The sequence below is a fragment of the Pieris napi genome, chromosome 24, assembly GCF_905475465.1.
Source record: "Pieris napi chromosome 24, ilPieNapi1.2, whole genome shotgun sequence".
Classification (NCBI taxonomy): Eukaryota; Metazoa; Arthropoda; class Insecta; order Lepidoptera; family Pieridae; genus Pieris; species Pieris napi.
The window spans coordinates 1,875,844-1,897,761 of NC_062257.1; the positions used below are offsets into that span (position 1 = coordinate 1,875,844).

The window sequence follows — 21,918 nt, forward strand, 5'->3', positions numbered from 1 at the left end:
CATCCAACACCTTTTGTCTTCAGTCACCATGACCACGCACGCTGTAAAGCACCCGAAAAGTCGGATAAATTTAAAATTATGTTAAATAGTTGTAAATAAAAAAGTCATGTTCGACTCCACTCAATACCTTGTCGGTTGTCCTACCGACCACGGTCGGTCGTAAAATTTTATTGCTTTAAGTACGTATACACTGCGTTGTAATAACAACTTTAAGCAATTCGCGTAAGGTTGATTTTGCAATAATATATGCTTGTGACATATACTGTTATGGACAGAAATAGTGTTTCGGGACACTTTCGAGCGTTACTTTTATTCGAGACTATGCATCTTGGGTTTTTTGTATATCAATGGTAAAATAGCTTATAATTATCAAAATTATTCGTACACATATATATAGCCGAACCAACAAGGCATATAAGAAAAACAAAGTTAAGAAACAAGTTAAACCAATGTGTGCTATTATCCACAAACACACAACATATATAGCTTTCTTTGATCTCATAAAAACAAAAACACAAATGACACAACAATCAGTGTTGGCCTAGTGGCTTGAGTGTGCGACTCTCATCCCTGAGGTCGTAGGTTCGATCCCCGGCTGTGCACCAATGGAGTTTCATTCTATGTGCGCATTTAACATTCGCTCTAATGCTGAAGGAGAACATCGTGAGGAAAACTCTTATTCTGCCCTTCAGGCGATTAATCGCCCCGCGGCGCCCTAAGAAGAGGTCCGAGTCTCACAGGAAACGACCATGCACTATGCTCACCCGAGCATAGTGCATGGTCATGGGCAAACAGTCCGAGCTGAGCTGTAAAGGCGCTTAAAGCCAACAGCGATATTCCATTCACAAAGAATATTATACTAATTTAATTGTAATCTAAAGCTATTAACCTATTAATAAGAATTAATGTATTAGTATTCTGCGATTAGACTTAATAAAATTCGGCATTGACATTTTAATGTCTGTAACACTTTAATAAAATACTGCTCTGATAAGAACACTTTCACATCATGAAGTAGCTAATAACTATCTGTTAAAGCAATTAAATTAAACAAATATTTGAACATTAATCTTGTCGTCATGACTTGCAGTTTTGATATTAATTATTATTCGCTTTATATAATTGCCAGCAGTGTTGGCCTAGTGGCTTCAGCGTGTGACTCTCATCCCAGCCTTGCGATTCTGTAACTCACTTTTCGTGATAAACAATAAACTACAATCTCCTACCTTTTCAGAATGCCAAATCATAAAATGACTACTTCACGACTGATTTGAGAGCGACCGCCGATGCGAAAACCGCTGTGTGAGTTCGAAAAGTGAGTTACAGAATCGCAGGGCTGAAGTCATAGATCCCCGGCTGTGCACGAATGGACTTTCTATCTGCGCATTTAACATTCGCTCGAACGGTGAAGGAAAACATCGTGAGGAAACCGGCTTGCCTTAGACCCAAAAAGTCGATGGCGTGCGTCAGGCACAGAAGGCTAGTACTTCCCTATTAGATTGACAAATTATGAAACAGATACAGAAATCTGAGGCCCAGACCTAAAGAGGTTGAGCCACTTATTTTTTTTTATTTTACATAATTAACAATTCAAAAATTCTTTTTTTTTTTGGACACCAACTGACCTAGTTCCATGCTAAGCTGGTGAAGCTTGTGTTATGGGTACTAGGCAACAGATATACATACATATTATGGATAGACATATAAATACATATTTAAACACCCAAGACCTAAGCACAACACCAAATGCTCATCACATCGATGTTCGTCTCAGCCGGGGATCGAACCCGGGACCCATGGATTCGCAGTCAGGGGTACTAACCACTAGACCAATGAGTCGTCTTTATTATAAACTAGCTGTCCCAGCGAACTTCGTTTCGACGAAATATGTTTTTTTTACTAAGCCTACCTTTTTAGCTACCTACCAACATATGGAACATTTTGCTATGCTAACCCATAGACTTTTCGCTTTTATTTGTTAGTTTAGTTTCTATGCAATTTTCCCTCCATAAACTTACTCAGAGTTGGGAAGGAGGAAGGAAGGAGCAAGGAGTTAAAAAATTACTTTAGCCATCGAGTTTGGCTCTTATAGTAGGGGAGCTCAAGAGGGGATTTCGGGGGAAAGCGCGGCAGATTAATATATAGGGGGATACCTTGTACAAGGTTAAGTACCTCCACAAAATATGAGGCCCATATATAAGGCCGCCCGTCAAGGAGACAGGATCAGATTAGTAAAAAAAAAATTGACCATCAGAAATTCCCGAGCGCGTCAGATTAAGGTAGGGTGAGTTAATTACATCCTAAAAAGTGTATATTCCACTAATCTGACAATTTGAGAGTGACGGAAAAAAAGGGGAGGGCAACAAAGTTGTAAAAAAAACGTCATCTCGACATTCTCGAGCGTAGCTAATTTTTTTTTTATTTTGAAGGAAATAATTTAAGAATAATGAAAAATATATAATCTGACGATTTCCGCAAGCCGAAATAACAAAAATTCGTCGATAAAGTTAAATGCGTGCAGCTGCGTGATGCCTACATTTCCTTAAACCGATCGGAATCTACTAAACGGCGTTCTAAATATTTCCCTCAAAATTACATTTCCTGTGAATTTGAACCGATTCGGACCGATAGATTTTGATAAATTTTGAAAAATCTTAAAAAAATAAGAATTTTTTTTTTTTAAAGTGGTTTCTTTATCGATCAACTTCAAAAACTAATCCGCCTTTAAGCTTGAAAAACCACGTCAATCGCCACCAAGCTGGTCAAAAGCGGTTGATTAGTTCGAGAGATATCGTGAACGAAAGAAACCCGAAAAAGTGTTTTTTCGGGATTACTCCGAAATTTGTAGTTCGATGAAAATTGCAAAATTGCGTCGAATGCTGCCAACCACGTGAAAATTGCTTGATCCATTCAAAAGTTATTGCGGTTTGAAAATTCCAAAAATAGTGTTCAATGAAACTTCTATCAGACTTTCGAGCTGGGAGAGCTCAAATGCATAGAAATGTTATTTCTTTGAACTCAGCGAGCTCAAAATATCAATTTTAAGCGCCCAGGAATGGAATTAGCGGGAAGTTGCAGGGATGGCCCTTTAGGTGAACCGTTTTTCTAAAAAAACGCGCTTGAGTATTTCAAAATTGCGTTTTTTTTTTGCAAATTATGAAAATGGCCGTGGGTTTGCGTCCCATCGAAATCGTCAGATTAGTGGATGAGAGCTTTTTTTTGGTGCACTTAACACTCCCTTAGAAAATCTGACGCGCTCGATAATTTTTATTTTTTTTTCATTTTCAACCCTTAAATACAACCACCCGCATCATGCAAACGATCAGATTAACATACGTACATTATTAAAAATACGTAGGGCATTGATGCTATCAATATCTGACGCGCTCGAGGATGTCCATGCAACAGTTTTTTTTTACATATTTAACAATCTATAGGCGCTTCCCCCACCGATGAAAAGGTATATATCATATAACATTTTTTTCTTCTTATTATCTAAGCTTTGCATCCCAATAGGTCTCTACGACGCTCGAGTAAATCCCCATTTAGCATCGAGGGCTCCCCTACCATTAGCAACACAGGAGTCGTCCGTGCCTGACACACGTCATCTTTCAATAATCATCTTTCATCATCATATTAGAAAAAAATAATAATGGAGTTAAGTTTACGTAAAGATTTTGATAAAAATTCTGGGTATAAGCGTGAAACAACAGTTATGTAGTGTCAACAATGAAAGTAATATTTTTTATAATTGTTAAAGTTTTAAAACTATTTTGTCATCTATATAAATAAAAATGAATCGTAAATTATTTTATTAAACGTAGTTAGATGACTTTAACAATTATAAAAAATATTACTTTAATTGTTTACACGACAAAACTGTTGTTTCACGCTTATTCCCAGAGTTTTTATCAAATTTTCTACGTAAACCAAACACCATTATTATTTATTATTTAATTTGGCACCAGAATCAGTGGCGCTACAATTCTTGGAAAACTTTAGATTTCTGAATCTGTTCTGTAATTACTTTTTTCTACTTGGGTAAGCCTCCTGTGCCTGACACGCGCCATCTTTTGAGTATATTCTTCTCTTTTGAGATTTTTCCTTCATTGTACGAGTGTTATGTATAAAGATAGAAAAAACTTTAGAGGTGTCAAGGGACACCCGGATGGAACGAAATTCCTTTCGATTAATTTATATGTTAATTGGTATCATAACAGTATGATAGATTTTCTCGACTCGATCTTACGACGAAAAAAAAGCCAACATCACGAGGTGTTCTCAGGCGGTCACCCATCCAAGTACTAACCTCGCCCGACGTTGCTTAACTTCGGTGATCGGACGAGAATAATAGCAAATAGCAAAAAAGTGTCGTGACAACTTTTCGTAAGAATTTTTTCCGTCTAGCCCCCTTTCACAACGCGCGATAAAGAACTTCGTTCCAATAGTCAACCCTTTTGTTTTAATAGGAGGGCAAACGGGACGCCAAAAAAGGACAGTCACCGCAGCCCATTTACACCCATTTTAGTGGGTGTGTTGCTGGCCCTTGATGGAGGAGTATGCTCTCTTTTTAAACAAGGGGAGGGCGTATCTTCCAGGAAAGACCTCAGGTATGCCAGTCCAACTCCACTTAAAAGTAACAGCAAAATATCACCATACAAACCTCCTTAGTCAAGTCTTCTTCCTTCTCTTCTGCTAGTGTCAGTCTTCTTTGGTATCCAACTTCTAGATCTCTCCAAGCAGCCTCAGCTCTCTCCAGTAGTTCCACTCTCTCCGCTTCCCGTTTCGCGAGTCTTGCCGCTCGTTTCCTCAACTCTCCTGTTGCCGTATCCAAATCTGTTAATCTTTTTATACAGGCTGAGTCCATACAACATGGCTGAAAGAGAAAATTACACTGAAAAACATTCTGCGTACCTAAATCAATGTATATACAGATACCGGCAAACATCTTAAACGCGGCGGCGGGAGAGTGACGTGTCAATCGCGTGATTAGTAAATCAGATGACGTTTGTGTCCCGCGCTGCGTATGATGCGCAAACTTTCCCCGGTTTGCCGGTATCTGTATAATAAAATCTTATAATACAGATACCGGCAAAATTTTAACAGGCTATATTTATTTTACAAAATCATCAATCAAAAATGTGTTCATTTATTATATACATTAAACAGGGGTAAACGGGCAAGAGGCTCACTTGAAGTTAAGTGATACAGCTGCCTACGGACACTCAAATAGCCAGAAGGCTCGCAAGTACGTTGCCGGCCTTTTAACAATTGGTACTCTTTTTAAAGGACCCAGAGTTGAATTGTTTCCGAAATACATCAGTGGGCAGATGGTTCCACATAGAGGCACCATTCCGCAGAGGAACGACGGAAGGTCGGGATGATACATGTGGAATTTCGTATTCTGCCTCGATGTCCGATGATGAAACTCAGTAGGTATTACTCTGACCTTTATTGCTACTAATTTATTTATTGACAAAAGCTTGCAAACGCTCGGCACACTGATATTGGTACATAAGAAATGTACTCGTTACATCTTCTAATATATAAAAAAAACTTTAGAGGTGTCAAGGGACACCCGGATGGAACGAAATTCCTTTCGATTAATTTATATGTTAATTGTTATCATAACAGTATGATAGATTTTCTCGACACCAATCTTACGACGAAAAAAAAACCAACATCACGAGGTGTTCCCAGGCGGTCACCCATCCAAGTACTGACCTCGCCCGACGTTGCTTAACTTCGGTGATCGGACGAGAACCGGTGTATTCAACGTGGTATGGACGTTAGCGATAGCTAAATCGAAAATGTAAAATATAACAACTATAGCAAAAAGTGTCGTTACAACTTTTGGTCTTAATTTATTCCGTCTAGCCCCCTTTCGCAACGCTCGATAAATTCGTTCCAACAAGACTAATTTAGTTAAGTGATTCCAAAAATAATTTTCATTTCTTATCCCTACAAAAAAAGCCAACATCACGAGGTGTTCTCAGGCGGTCATCCATCCAAGTACTGACCTCGCCCGACGTTGCTTAACTTTGGTGATCAGACGAGAACCGGTGTATTACAATAGCAAATAGCAAAAAAGTGTCGTGACAACTTTTCGTAAGAATTTCTCGTGTCACAGTTTTCGTTGCCATACTCCTCCGAAACGGCTTGACCGATTTTGATGAAATTTTTGTGCTTATCCGGTATCTATGAGAATCGGCCAACATCTATTTTTCATCCCCCTAAATGTTAGGGGTAGTCCACCCCTAAATTTTATTTTTTATTTTTTAGACAAAATTTTTAATTTCTATTTTTTTATGATACGACATTAAAAATACATACAACCCCTACTTTTTTCACCCCTCTACGATTAACCCCTATTTTTTTTTTAAATATACATGGCAAAACGACGTTTGCCGGATCAGCTAGTAAATTATAAAAACTAAATGATAATTGATTTGAAACTGTGTGGGGAGCATCTATTCCAGACCTAGCTCGTTTATCAGAATGCTCTGGATATCGGTGAGTTTGGGCCAAAACTTCTGAAATGAGGGACAAATGGGATGATAGGATGGATCTAAAGGGTGCAGCTAAAAGGTTGGGGGCAATCGATATATCAATTAAATTTCTACGATTCTCCAACGACATGCCGATGATGCCGCTAGAGAAAAGTAAGAAAAGTAGTAGCACATTTCTTCTTCGATGTTTTGGGATCATATCTTAGTGTTTCTCACGATTACCTCACTACTAACTTGATAACCATACCTCGATTTTACTTATAATTTCTTTTTGCGGCTTCTTCTTCGGTTGATGACGCGCACATGGATTTTCCATATGCATCACGATTTTTGTCTCCACGGGTAGCCTCACCACGGGCCCTATTACAGCTGAACCCATAATATTCTTGCTACATTCTGCTTCTTGTGAATCTCTTGCCTTAAAAGACACTTTTGTACTTGCTTTTTTCATCACCCTAGATCGCTTCTCTCGCTGTATAAAGCTGAAAACAATAAAGATCGCATTTAATTCATAGGTTATGTGATGTGATTTTTTGAGACAGTACAAAGTACCTTCAATAATAAATAATCAAAAAGCCAATGTTATAATTCATTCATTAGCCTTTATTGCTGACACCCAGTACAATGTTTTAACAATTATTTAAGTTACATAAAAAAACACTTAATTCTAATGCATAAATAAAACTTAATCTAATACGTCACTTGACCCGTTTTAGGTAGTCAGCGTGTCCTGTGACACGTAGGCCTCTTCCAGCTTTTTCCATTCTTTTCTGATATTAGCTCTTCTTGTCCAAGTTGTGCCTCCTATTATCTTTATATCGTCTGCCCATCAATGTTATAATAGTTACTCTTAAAGTTATTCATAATTCACCTAATCAAGTGTTTCTAGTTATTGTTTTTGTCATTTGCATTTGAAAAACTTTCTTTTTTGGGGTCCATTCATAGCTTTTACATTTAAAGCCCCGTTCACATTCAATAGCGCATCTATCCACCCAAAAAACAGAAAACAGAGTCTTGACACCATAAAGACCATCCAACCGAGAGACTTTTACTAAACATACAACATTTTTCTGAACCGCGACAACGTCATCTACCCGCAATACCATATTATCAAATCATTAAGCCACAGCCTATTTATTAATAATAGCGATAATTACATTAAACTAGAATTGAAATAAAATTGGACTGATTAACATGAATATTATTTATACTCGAGAAAAGACGTTGCTTACTATCTAAAGTTACACTAAAGACTGACTTTCCGGCCCGAAGGACCAAACGGCTAATGTCCTGCTATGTATTATAGAACGCATCAATATCTACAAAAATAATGTTTTAATGTCGGACATTCTACGTAAAAGATATATTAATGTATTAGATATTCTTAGAAAAAATCCCCACCCAGCAAACCGGACCGAGTGAGAGGTTATAAAAAAAGGAGTGGAATACCAGATTGGGGGTATTCTACGTTTGGCTCTCGGACGTGACGGACGTTTCGATTGTGTTTAGTGGTTGTTCTATGTATTAGTTTCGGCTTTTAGTTGTTAATTATTATGTTCGGTCGATTATTATGTCATTGTTGTAGTTAGTTAAATAAAATCATTATGTTAGGAATAAAACTTCCTTAGGTTAACTAAGTGCTTTGTTTTTTTTAATATTTAACGCTTCTTATCCCTAAGAATATATATTCGTTGTAAAGTAAAATCTGTACATTGATTAGATTATGATTGTAAGTATCTCATAATATGAAAGGAGGTCATTAAAAACTAAGGAATCTATGTAAAACTAAACTTTTATGATAAAAAAAATATGTCTATAGTCCGACTTAGTAGACTTTCCACTACCATAAGATCGGTATCTACGCGAGTGAACCGCGTGGCATTGCTATCTTATCTTTGGTATTGTAAGTCGTTTAAAAATACAGACTACAAATTATGCACTATGGAAATTTACTTGAGTATCAATTTGCTTAGTCATCGCTATTATTTGTTAAACGATGCGGGTCTTAGATCTAGACCGCTCTTGACTTAATTCCAATAATTTGCTTCAGTTTAATCAAAGTGCATATTTTTCTTATCGCCCCTATATCATCTTGGTCACGGGTTTTTGTCTAAAGATTGGAAAAAAAAACTGTGGCGAGGCTAACCTAACATTAGCTAATACAAGCGAAAACCAAATGTTAGCAATCATCGCACACTTGAAGTCAATATGAGCCCTTTAGTTTTTACCACTCATACATTGTAATAATTTTACATTGTTATTTCCGATAAGGGACCACCCATAAAGTACGTCACACGAATTTTAGGACTTTTGAACCCCTCCCCCCGTCCTTGTCACATTTTTATAACCCCCCCTCCTGATGTGACGTCACACATTTTTTTAAATTTATGTATGTATTTAAAAATAATCGAGAGAAAACAGCTATTTTCATTTGTTACTTATTTTTATTAAATAATAATCTGATAAAATCAACGTAAAGTCCAAAATTTCATAAAACCGAAAAAACAAACGACTAGTTAGAAAATAATAAAAGATTAATTTTAAAATTTTTAATTCACATCCAAACTTTGCGTTTTAGTTTTTAAATTTTAACATGTGTCACAAAAGTATTGACCCCCATGCCCCTTGTCACACGATGTCACACTTCGGTGATACCCTCCCTCCCCATTAACGTGTGACGTAGTATATGGATGGCCCCTAATGTCCAATTACATGTGTCACTTAGATTTAAGAACCCTTAGATAGATCAAGTTAGTTTTTGGTAGCGTTAGAACTTGACTAGCCCTATGTTAGTTACTTATAAGCTCATATTTTAAACCATTAAAGCCAGTTTCAAACAAAATATTTAAAATAAAATAAAATATGTTTATTATGGAATATAAGATACAGGTATCACTTATTCCACGTCATTAAATTTGAAGCGGTAGACATCCCTACTCATCGGCAAAGAAGACAGGTGTAGGCCGAGAGAATAAGCCGGCGTAAAAATCTCTCGGTACTCTTTTTCTCTTCTTTTACTCGGTTTTTTTTTATACAAACTAGTGTTTATCTAATGTAACATTACATAACATTTTATTCTGTAAAATAAATAATCAGATTAGTATGCTAATCTTAATATAATTCAAAAGAGATATTTATGTCACAATAAATTCTATCTAACGTTTATTATATATAATTATAGAAGCAAAAATACTCAAAAGCCTTTAAATATCTAAAAACTTTTAGGAATTACATTAATAGATCATTTGTCTATGTATCGATTTTAAATATTAAATTTTTCACATCGCAATTCTTAATTAATAAATTATATTTAATAAAATAGGAGTTAATAAAATCACCAGAGTTATTTAATAATATGAAGTTTAGTTTTACAATTGTATTTGAACGTCAAAGGTGATGTAACTCCAAATGGCGCCAAACGCTCTCTGCCACAAATGCATAATATTAGAAAATGTCACAGACTATTGCAATTACGCGCCTTTTCATAATTAAACTCCTTGGTGATGCAATCTTCTAGGAATTGACATCTGTTTCGTAATAGATAAAACAAATATAGGTTTGTATTTTTATTTATACTCTATAAATAGAGTACATACATAGAGTATTGTACTTATAGAATTGTTAAAATATTACAAAACGAAATAGATTAAATATTTATAGACTTTTATAAGAAATAATAACAAAACATATAGCAATTTAGTTTAAGGCAAGATGATGTTTATAATATATTTATTAAGTCACTAGATGTATCCTTTTGCATCAATCGAGCAACTTTTTAAGTCGCAATTACAGTTTATAATTTGTACTCGATAAAAATAGTTCACGTCATTACCGTGACATATAAGGACTCGGTGGAACCAGAGACAAGTAGAACTTGATCTGTTTTTTTTTAATGCGCACGATGACCAGCTTCTTACGTTTAATTATGTCATTATGAGGATTATCTAAAAATAAACTCGTAATATGACAGAAAGTAGTGGTTTTTGTAGCACAGAATAATAGGCAACCCATGTTTTTTATACGTGTTGATGCATCATGGAACATCTAGACTGAAGACTACTTAAGGATATCTAAGTGAGTAGTCTCTAAGGGGAAGATACTCTATTCTTGTGTTCTATTTTTAAAGCAACCCGAATAAAGTTTCGAAGCTATTTTAATGAAAACAATTTTCCGTTCATTTTATGATCCTAATAAGAAAAACAAGAGGTGTTAATGAGAAGCAATACATTATGAATAGTTGGGATTCCCTATTTTGGCGTTACCAAATATTAACCATAAACAAGCCAATGTATTGAAACAGGTTCGTTAGTCCAGTTGGCTTACTCCAGAACTTCAATACAGTGACTATAATGAGTTTTGTTACCACATATCCATACTAATATTACAGTTGTTTTTTTTTATTTTTTATAGAACGGGGGGTATACGGGCAGGACGGGCTCACCTGATGTTAAGTGATACCGCCGCCCATGGACACTCTCAATGCCAGAGGGCTCGCGAGTGCGTTGCCGGCCTTTTAAGAATTGGAACGCTCTTTTCTTGAAGGACCCTAAGTCGAATTGGTTCAGAAATACTTCAGTGGGCAGCTGGTTCCACATAGTGGTGGTGCGCGGCAAAAACTGCCTTGAAAAACGCTCAGTTTCATATAGGTAACACAATGTATTACCTATATGAAATCATTGCTTCTAATCTAACATTTACCGCCAGTTCTCAAATCAAGGGCGTAGAACGGAAGAGAAGAACTGGCAATAAACTCTCCGCCACTCTGTTTAATCGCCAAGATTTTCTTTTACACAACGTTTGTAAGGAGCTGCAACCATTACACCATGTTCCACATGACATCTTAAGTAATAAATAATAATAATATCAATTTAAAAACAAAGATTTGTCCTCTATCTGTACCGTGCATGTAGATTGTGTGGGTGTTGCGTGATGGTGTGTTCATTGTGTATGGATGTGTAAAGTGTATTGGGCCTAACTTTAAGTGTACTGCTGGTATGCAGGTCACATAAAAAATTGGACGGATTTCTACATACAGGACACGACTCATTTCCAGTCTCTAAATCTTTTTTTTTTTAAGACAATTCACGCCAATTGAGCTAGTCCCATGCTAAGCTGGTGATGCTTATGTTATGGGTACTAGGCAACGGATATACATACATATTATAGATAGACATATAAATACATATTTAAACACCCAAGACGTAAGCACAACACCAAATGCTCATCACATCGATGTTCGTCTCAGCCGGGGATCGAACCCGGGACCCATGGATTCGCAGTCAGGGGTACTAACCACTAGACCAATGAGTCGTCTAAATCTTACCCCAACTGTATTAGCAACTGGCCTGCATCATTGAAAACTTAACCTACTTGATTAAACTGTCAACTCTGCCATGCCCAAGACGCTGCCATGCAAGTATTGCGCAAGCCAGATGCTGTTCCTCCGGTCCTTGTGCCATCAAGGTATTCACATCATAGGATCCCTCTTCCAAATGCTGATATGCTGATTGCATCGCATCCTATAAGAGCGAGAGTGATTAATGGCCGATTTACATTATCTTAGTGTTTAGGAGAGTATTTTAGTACAACTTGAAAGGCAAGTTCTTTAGTGCTTTAGTGCGTTGCGAGTGAACGTTTACATTTCTTCCAGTAGAGTATCATTACAGCGCCACAATGAACGCGCAACGACGTCGGCAAATACGCTCTATTCTACGCAAAATACTAACTGTAGTTATGGAACAAATAGAAGACGAGATTTTATTCGAAATAAATAAACTTAATATAAATAATAAACAAAATAGCTTCTTTTAAGGCAGTGTATGCCGAATGCCTAGCCTGTTTGTTTTTGTATAAATTGTTTTTAACGTTCCACAAACATTCGTGAACAACATATTCAGACACAAATTTGATAGTTGTATCTTCCGACCATTTAGCCATCTTTAAAAATCAAAAAACACGCACGCTTTTCACGGCACTTATGCACTCTCCTAAAGATTTGACTAAATTACGGGAGGGGTATCACTTGAAACAAAAATAAAAAGCGATTCTATTTTGATTCAACTTGAAAGTCAAGTAGAACCGTACTAAAGCGAGTAGCGTTTACATGTCTCAACTAAAGTACTATCCTAAAGCACTCTCCTAAACACTAAGATAATGTAAATCGGCCTTAAGAGCTTGGTAAGTTTGCGAGCAGCAATGTTTCAATCCTTACCTGACCGTTCATCACATTTTTGAAGTTATACTTCTTTAGGCGCGTTATGAAAAATTGATGAGAGTGAAATTTTACGATGCGCGCGCACCGTGACACAAAATTAACAGAATGAAGTTGCCCACGGAAGATGCTACGGCATTGGACATAATTTAAAAACAACATTCGAATAATAATAAAATTTATGTTACACTTAATGTAAGAGAATAATAATAAATATTTATTTATTTAATTTTTCAAATGTAAACTGAACTTCATTGACTATAATGACTCCTTTTCCAGTCTTTGATTATTTAATTGTAATTAATTATTTGCAAGCAATCAAAAACTATTTTTAATAATGCCAAAGAAGTATAACTTCTTCGCGCGTACATAAGTACACGCACCCTTTTTTTTACGTGTACATGATTACAAATTGAATTATCTACCAATCTTACTGCAATTTCTTTCTATGTGCGCATTTATTTGCTCGAACGGTGAAGGAAAACATCGTGAGGAAACCGACATGTCTTAGACCCAAAAAGTCGACGGCGTGTGTCAGGCACTGGAGGCTGATCACCTACTTGCCTATTAGATTTAAAAAATGATCATGAAACAGATTCAGAAATCTGAGGCCAAGACCTAACGAGGTTGAGTAAAGTAGTTTGAGTAAACTTTTGTTTGTTTAAATGAAAAGGTTTCTTGTGTTAACAAAGGCTTTTTAGTGAAAATTTTAAGGCTTGATACACATTTTTACAACTCTAAACCGCATTTGACTGAAATGGCTTCCCAAATAAACATATTGTTATATCGTCACTGTAGAATGATAACCTAACCAAAAAACCATTTATTTTACACGCTTTATATTAGCTTCACCTGTATGTATGTATGTATGTAACCGACTCCTTCGGACTCGATTTTGACCCACTTTTAACGGACAGATTTAAGTCAAACTTTGCGCACCTGTCAAAGATCGATGACAATGCAATAATCCGAAAAAAAAATAAAATAAAAATAACTAAAAAATAAATAATAGTTTAAAAAAAAACTAAAAAACACGCTTTTAAAGCACATCAAACTAAAAAGTGAAAAATAATTCCTAATTTAGGCTGAAAATGGTAATGAACAAAAAATACTGGTATTATTGTGAAAAAGCGTGGGGCGCTCTGTGCCATATTTTTCGTCTATCGAGCAACCCATTTAACTGGTATAATCATGAAGTAATACTTATATTTATGTTACTAATAAATAAGTCCTTTTTAGCATCTAAAACTACGGACAAAAACACATGATAATATTTTAAACATGTTTGGTTCTCTGGACATACGAGGTTATCATTCTACAGCGACGATAGTGTCAATTAAACACTTAAATAGGCTTTTGTTACCTTTAGGTTAACAGAAGTGTTAATTTCCATAACTTTTTTTATATTCCACAATATTAGGGAGCTGAGTGATAAATCTTTCTTGGGCTTGAGTCGGTCTCTTTCCGGGCACGCCATGTCTAAAATCAATAAAACCTCTTTAGATCACATATTTATTGTAAGAATTATGTGAGCAATGGTTATTACATTTTATTATTATTGTGTGCGTAGATGTTAGCAACTATTGTAACGATGGCATTTTTTTAATAAATAAAAATAATATAATTATACATAATTAAATTGTCAATCATAATAATAAAAATAAAAAAGCCTTTTTATTTCTTGCAAAAGAACAGAGTAAACTTAATACTATTTTTACAAATATATTTTTAAGAAAGTAAATTAAACAATTATTATTATTATTTTTTCCTAATTTTTGTATCTACATATTTCCTAATTATTATTTTGCAAGAACCGGATACAGGGATCTCCATGTATCTCGATTCTGGGTGAGCTGCATCCAGCTCGAGCCAGCCGTTTGAGCAATGTCGTCCGCCCATCTCGTGAGCGGTCTTCCTCTGTTTCGTTTCCCAATAGGGCCACCCCACCTGGTCACCCTTATGGTCCATCGATCGTCAGAGAGTCTTGCTACATGACCTGCCCATCTCCACTTAATCTTTAGAGCATAGTTTAGGGCATCAGTAGCTTTAGTAACGCTTCTTATTTTTGAGTGTCTTATTATTTTTCTAATGTTAAGCATGCTCCGTTCTAGGCCCCTTTGACAAGTTCTGATTTTTCTATTTATCTTCTCTGTATATTTCCAAGTCTGGCAAGCATATGTTAGACATGGCAAGAGACAGCTTGACATGGCTTTGGTTTTAAGTATTACTGGCATATTGCTTTTAAAAATTTCCTTTAGACTCCAGAACTTGTTCCAAGTATGTTGAATTCGCCTTTCAATTTCTAATTTCTAAAATTGAAATTGTCAATACCAAGGTGTAAAATGATTTTTTTTATTTTATTGCACAGCATTGACGCAGAACGTGTGTTCAACGTGTGAACAAAATGCTGTGCAATGGCGCAATGTAGGACTGAGGCTTAGAGAAGCGGACTAAAACCCCTCGTCTAACCGCACTAAAACCCCACATTCTAGGTGGTGTCCTTTTGGACGTTTCCCTTGTTCCGCTGTTTGTCACACGAAATGTGACAGGACCTTGCGAGTAGCTGAGAAGTGGAGTAAAGCTATAATGAAAGCCCCAAAATTTTATGGAAAAAAGGGGGGCAGTACAAGATGGGAGGAATAAAGCTGGTTGCAGACTAGGTTTCGTCAAGAGTGGGGCGAGGAAGGGCAGAATGGATCCCTTCCATGGCCAGGGATCGAAAAAGGAACTTGCCTGAAATTAAGGGTATTTTTATTTTATTACAATTACGAAATCATAGTGGGGTCAAACTATGCCAGTTGGAGGCCAGGGTTCTTCACCGACGCTTAATTGCTGTGAAAAATCAGTGTTACTACCACCAGCAACACCATATTCTGTGCACCCAAACTATCTGATATATGCACTAAAGAAAAATGGGAACAATTAATGCAATTAATTTCTTTTTTGCGTATAATTGTAAAAATTGCTGTATTTTTATCTAAGTCTCTTCTTGTCTGCTTTTGTACTTTATTGTAATATACTGTTATTAACATAGTATAATTTCATGTAAGTGAATGTTGTAATGTTCTTAATGATAAATAAATATCTCAAACCGTTAAAATAGCACAATATACAAGCGCAAACATTGATAACACAAGTAGTGCAATATATCATAACATATAATATATGAAAACGATGCAAATGGATTTTACATTTTTAAACATGTGTGCAACTGTGCATGGATTTTTGTACTCCAAAAGAGAGAGCATGTTGGCCTAGCTTCAGAGAGTGACTCTTATCCTTGAGATCAATCGATCCCATTGACTTTTTGTACATGAGCATATCGTTCGCACAAAGAAGGAAAACATTGTGAGAGAACCGGCTTGCTTTATAGTCTAGTCAACAAGTTCAAAAACGTGTTAAATAGACATAAATCTCCTAAAAATACGTACGATAGCTCATTGGATGCGGAATGATGTCTACAAAAATGTTTTTTAAGGGCTTATTAGCACATAAAAAATTGCGATTGTTATAAACAAAATAAGATTAAAAAAAAAGGAATTTGGTTTTTTCTGAATAATTTCTAAAATATATTAAATATATTAAATGATATTTAAGGAATTTTGAATTTTGAAAAAATTACCCAAAAAGTCGACGGCGTGTGTCAGACACAGAATCATCTACTTTTTAAGTAGTTTAGGAGTCCATAGCGGACAAACAACGTGACGCGTCACTTATATACATTAAGATTATATGTCTGTGTGATGTTTGAGAACAAAAACAAAATTTGCAATACAAGAGCGTCGCCAGATAAAAAACCGATTTTTTTGTTTAATTTGTTAACATTTATGTTTATTGCCCAATACATGTTATGAATGTATATGTTGAAAGTTGAAGTTTTCACTCGGTCTATACTTTTCCTGTACTAAAATAAAAAAAAATATGGAAGATATGGAACATAAGATACATGTATCACTTATTCCACGTCATTAAATTTGAATTTGTAGGCATCCCTACTCATCGGCAAAGAAGACAGAGGGTGTAGGCCGAGAGAAAAAGCCGGCGTAAAAACTCCCGGTACTCTTTTAAAATAGCAAATCATCAAACAACACTTATTTTAAAACAAATATCGCAAATTAATTAGAAGTAGCCTGTCTAGCACTAGTCCCAGTCCCTTTTATCAACTAGATATTCGTTAACTTCATAGTAAGCCTTTTTACACAGCTTTTCTTTAATACATTTCTTAAATTTACTAAAAGGCAGACATAAAAGAGCCTCTTGGATTTACCCCCTTGAAATTTATCTGATGACGCCCTGGTCACGCAATTTATAACGCACACAATTATAATATCAAATACCTGTTCAATTGCACAAATAATTTTGTCTAGAGTTCACAAGTTCCTATTTTTACATATTTATATTGCTATTTTGCATTTGCATGAAGTCTGTCAATGATTCTTCTTTTTCTATTCACAGATTATAACGAAAGAATCAATTTCCTAGAGTCTGCTTAGTGAAAGAAGATAACGAAAAAGCGCGGCAAATTCTCTAAAAGTTTGATAATATATTTTGTGGATTAAACTTACTTGATTTGATTATTTTTTACATTGATAGTAACTGTATTTCGTCTGTATTTCGTGTTTTTAGTCTTTTACTATTGATACTTTAAATGACTAGCATTGCATAGAAAACTAAAACTAATCTATATCTATATATATAAAAATGAAACCCGTTTTCCGTTGTCACGACATAACATGAAAACGGCTTGACCGATTTGTCTGATTCCTTTTTTATAATATTCCTTGAAGTACGAGGATGGTTCTTACGGAGAGAAAAATTAAAAAAAAAATTGTGAAAAAGTCTAAAAACAACACTTTTCTATATTCCCATACAAAATATTCGTAATAATATTTAAAGGCAATTTGAACTTTAATACCATATCACAAAGTTCAAGTGTTAGTGGAAGGGTTCCGGGAAGGTAATATTTTTTTTGACATAATGTATTTGTTGTATTATCAACTTTTTTTTTATCTTACTAGCTAGACCGGTGTTCCGAATAGCAGAATAAGTATTAAAAAAAAAAAGAATCGACTGTTAGGCGGTACGATGTTCGCCAGGCCAGCTAGTTTATTATAAAACACAACTTTATTCGGAATAATAATAATCAAATCCTGCGAGGGACACCAAATATTCTATCAAATAAAACAAAGTTTAGGCTATTATACCTGTTAACTATTCGAAAAAAATAATTAATAGAAATAAAAATGAGTAATTGCATGAAATATCAAGACAGTAAATCATACTAACCCGTAGATAGAGTATAGAACTAGATGAGCTTCTAAAATGACAATAATAACTAAAGAGAGAAGGCATTAACGTGAAATACTTAAGTGCGAGCGAAACAAACTATCAGTTTTTTCTGTCTCTATTTGCGTATCGGGTTTTATTTGTTTACCACCGAGCCCTTGGTGGTTGTTCGGTATAAACAAGTTTTCACCGCTTACTGATAAATCTGTGAAACCCAAGTCAAACCCATATTTTAAGACTTTATCCTTATAAGAGGTGTATTTAAAGTGTCAGTCATGGTGAATTGTTGCATAATTGGCTGTAAAAGCTATAGTGAACGTAAAGAACCAAACATAACCTTTCATCGGTAAGGAGCTTATTTTGCCAATACTCAGTAACTTTGTTCAAGAATTATTCATTCGAATGTGTATTTTGGTCAATAAAAAGCAATCTTCAATGAATTAAAACTGTAAATATGACATATGTCAATCATTCGCTATCTCACACGCTGTACGCTGATGCCTGGTCTATACCATAGTTCGTCTACGTACTAACCTTAGAAATTCAATGACATTCTGTGTTGCCATCCGAAAGTTTTCAAATAATTCAATTATCTTCTTTCATTAGCCAGACTCTATACATTTTTGAACCACGCTATTTTTACCAGCTACACCTCAGAAGCAGTGGCGTAATAATATTGGGCAGGGGTGGCAAAATGCCACGGGCCCCCGACCCCAGAGGGCCCATGGCCGCGTGCTAAAAATTTTTTTTTACATTGTGTATTATTTTAATTGAAAGTTAATCGTTACTGTTATTTCTTACAATTCCTGTGACTACAGCTGTGCTACTACTGTACTAGTGCTGACCGATCATTTACAAAACTTAAATTGGTAAAAACCTATTTAAGAAACTCTATGAGACTATGTTATGTATATGTTATGTAACCTGGCTATTATGTCTCTTGAAAATTCTATGGCCCGATCTTTAAACTTTGATGATGTTAGAGACACTTTTGCGGAACAGAAAGCTCGAAAAAAAGATTTTTCTTTATAAATATCTTATTGAAATTAAATTGTTATTTTTATTTCATTGTAAATATGCAGCTTTCCTCACGATGTTGTTCCTTCACCGAATAGCTTGCGAATAGATAATGAATGCATTGAGATATTATGTTCTATTGATGAATGTGAAGTCTCCAATACGTATTGGGCTAGCGTGGGGACTACAGACCATTCCCTCTCGCCTAAGAGAGGGGGCCTATGACCATTAGTGGGACATATACAACGTGTAATTGAGTACGCTGATCTCAAATTTTATTAAAATTAAACTAAATAGGGACGATTTTTACTGATAGGGCCCTATCAAAAGAATTGCCACGGGCCCCAGGGTTCAAAAAAAGTTAAATTGTAAATTTACTACCAATTCGCAAGTAGGCGTAGAGCGGGGAAGAAGAACTGGCAAGAAACTTTCCGCACTTTTTAATCGCTAAGTTTTGAGTCATACGAAATGTTTGAGTGCGACTTGCGAGCCCTCTAACAATGTAAGTGTCTATGGGCCCACTCACTGTATTTTAAAGCATCTCTTTGTCGCGAAAGACAGCTGTTTCAGCGCAGAGGAATCAGCCAACCACGTAGTCCTGAAATGCGTCCATTTGAATTTCTGAATTTCTGTCCAAACGGACAGAAATCCTCGGAGTAGTGAAGTCGCTCTGTGAACCTGCGAAGTTCCCAGGCAACTTCCAACAACAACTCCCAGGCCAAACGTCTTCGGAAATTGAGTTCACACTACACTAGTTAACATCAGGTGAGCTTCAGTTATATAAAAATGTCCAATCATTTCCCATACATTGATTTCCTCTAAATTTCAATTTAACTTAATTTAATAAAAATATTGATTTGTGCATGTCATGTGGGTTACCATTTTTAGTTAAAATAATTCTATTTATTTTATATTTACATATTGCTTGTGAGACGTATATATTCAGTTGCACACTGGCTGAATTCACAAGAATTGCATCGTTATAATCTAATATATAAAATTCTCGTGTCGCGGTGTTATAGTTAAACTACTCCGAAACGGCTTGACCGATTCTGATGAAATTTTGTCTGCATAATGGGTATGTCTGAGAATCGGACAATATCTATTTTTCATCCCCCTTACGGTTAAGGGTAGTCCACCCCTAAATTATTATTTTTTAATTTAGATACCTAAATTTTTTTATGATACAGCATTAAAAAATACAAACAACCCCTAATTTTCACCCCTCTACGATCAACCCCTATTTTTTATTATAAATGATATACATGGCAAAGCGACGTTTGCCAGGTCAGCTAGTTAGTTATAAAAGGGTTTAGGTTTTAAGCTTTTACTTGTTATGTTTATATTAAGTTTTTAGTTTTCTATTGTATTTGTATTAAGTTACTGTAAAAATAGGAAATTAGGAAAATAAATAAAAAAATAATATTCTTAATCTATGTGGTATTAATCTAATAATTAAAATGGATAAAAAAAATAAAACAAATTTAAAAAGTTTGGTCTCTGTGGCAGTGTACCTTTAATACTAGCATTTCCTCGCTGTATTACTATACTCATTCGAAAAGCATTAAACAATTAATATAATATTTAATAAATATATTGTTATTTTTTATCGTGACAATTTTATCATTTAATTGTATAAATGTTGTTTTTTCTGCGTTATTATTGTTTAAGACATCCGTTTCTTTGGATTTGTTCTTCGGTATTTTTTTATAATTAGAGTTACATAAGATTTATATATAATATATAATGCTATATTTACAATTTTCTTCACCTTCATAGTATTTTTTTTTTATAGAACAGGGGGCAAACGGGCAGGAGGCTCATCTGATGTTAAGTGATACCACCGCCCATGGACACTCAATGCCAGAGGGCTCGCGAGTACGTTGCCAGCCTTTGAAGAATGTGTACGCTCTTTTCTTGAAGGAACCTAAGTCGAATTGGTTCGGAAATACTTCAGTGGGCAGCTGGTTCCACAAAGTGGTGGTGCGCGGCAAAAACTGCCTTGAAAAACGCTCAGTTGTGAAACGGCGGACGTGGAGGTGATACGGGTGGAACTTCGTACTCTGCCTCGACTTCCGATGACGAAACTCAGCTGCAGCTATTAATCCGAACAACTCCTTTGAACACTCTCCGTGGTAAATGCGGTAGAAGATGCAGAGTGACCCCACATCTCTACGCAACTCCAAAGGATCAAGCCGCTCGGAGAGTTATTGGTCGTCGACGATTCGAACCGCTCTGCGCTGAATAGTAATAATACAAATAATTAAAAATTAAAACAAATTTAAAAAGTTTAGTCCCTGTGGCAATGTTTAACGCTGGCAGCATTTCCTCGCTGTATTGCGATACTTATTCGTTGAGGAAAGCACCAGCTCTACCGTCAACGGAACTATCTACCAGGCGCCAACTTAAATCTTTACAGTATCAGAATTCATTTTAAAAAATCGTTCGGCTCATCCCTGTAGTCGTAGGTTCGATCCCCAGCTATTTACCAATGGACTTTCTTTCAATGTGCGAATTTAACATTCGCTCGAACGGTGAAGGATAACATCGAGAGAAAACCAGCTTGCCTTAGACCTAAAAAGTCGACGGCGTAAGTCACAGGAGGCTGATCACCTACCAAATGACAAATGATAATGATACAGATATCTGAGGCCCAGACCTAAAAAGGTTGTAGCGCCAATGATTGATGTAGCTTATTGTAATGTTAATTATACAGTTACACAATCAAGTTTTAATTCGTTAATCTGCAAAAAATTAGAGTAGCTCGCGTAACGGTAAATTCGATACATTCCTGTGCAAGAAACATGTCAATTGTCAAGGGTAATTAGTATTTACACAGCCGTCTTTATGATTGAAGGCCCATGAAAAAAATTAATCGCAGAATATGTTGCTTTG

General features: G+C 35.6%; 1 protein-coding gene and 1 non-coding gene across 3 annotated transcripts in view; both read right to left on the minus strand.

Annotated features, from left to right (window-relative positions):
* LOC125061763 overlaps positions 1 to 17,150 on the minus strand; it is a 41,402-nt gene extending 24,252 nt beyond the window's left edge. For both annotated transcript variants that reach the window (XM_047667357.1, XM_047667358.1), the window contains exons 1-5: positions 17,058 to 17,150; positions 14,084 to 14,199; positions 11,880 to 12,028; positions 6,757 to 6,991; positions 4,664 to 4,876 (exon numbers count right to left, since the gene is read on the minus strand). In XM_047667357.1, coding sequence (XP_047523313.1) covers positions 4,664 to 4,876; positions 6,757 to 6,991; positions 11,880 to 12,028; positions 14,084 to 14,197 — 711 coding nt within the window. In that variant the 5' untranslated portion in view covers positions 14,198 to 14,199; positions 17,058 to 17,150. The remainder of the gene's footprint in view (positions 1 to 4,663; positions 4,877 to 6,756; positions 6,992 to 11,879; positions 12,029 to 14,083; positions 14,200 to 17,057) is intronic.
* Positions 5,676 to 5,794, minus strand: LOC125061972. Its single transcript, XR_007119123.1, has one exon. It is a non-coding gene; the product is annotated as a 5S ribosomal RNA (ribosomal RNA).
* Positions 17,151 to 21,918: the final 4,768 nt, after the last annotated feature.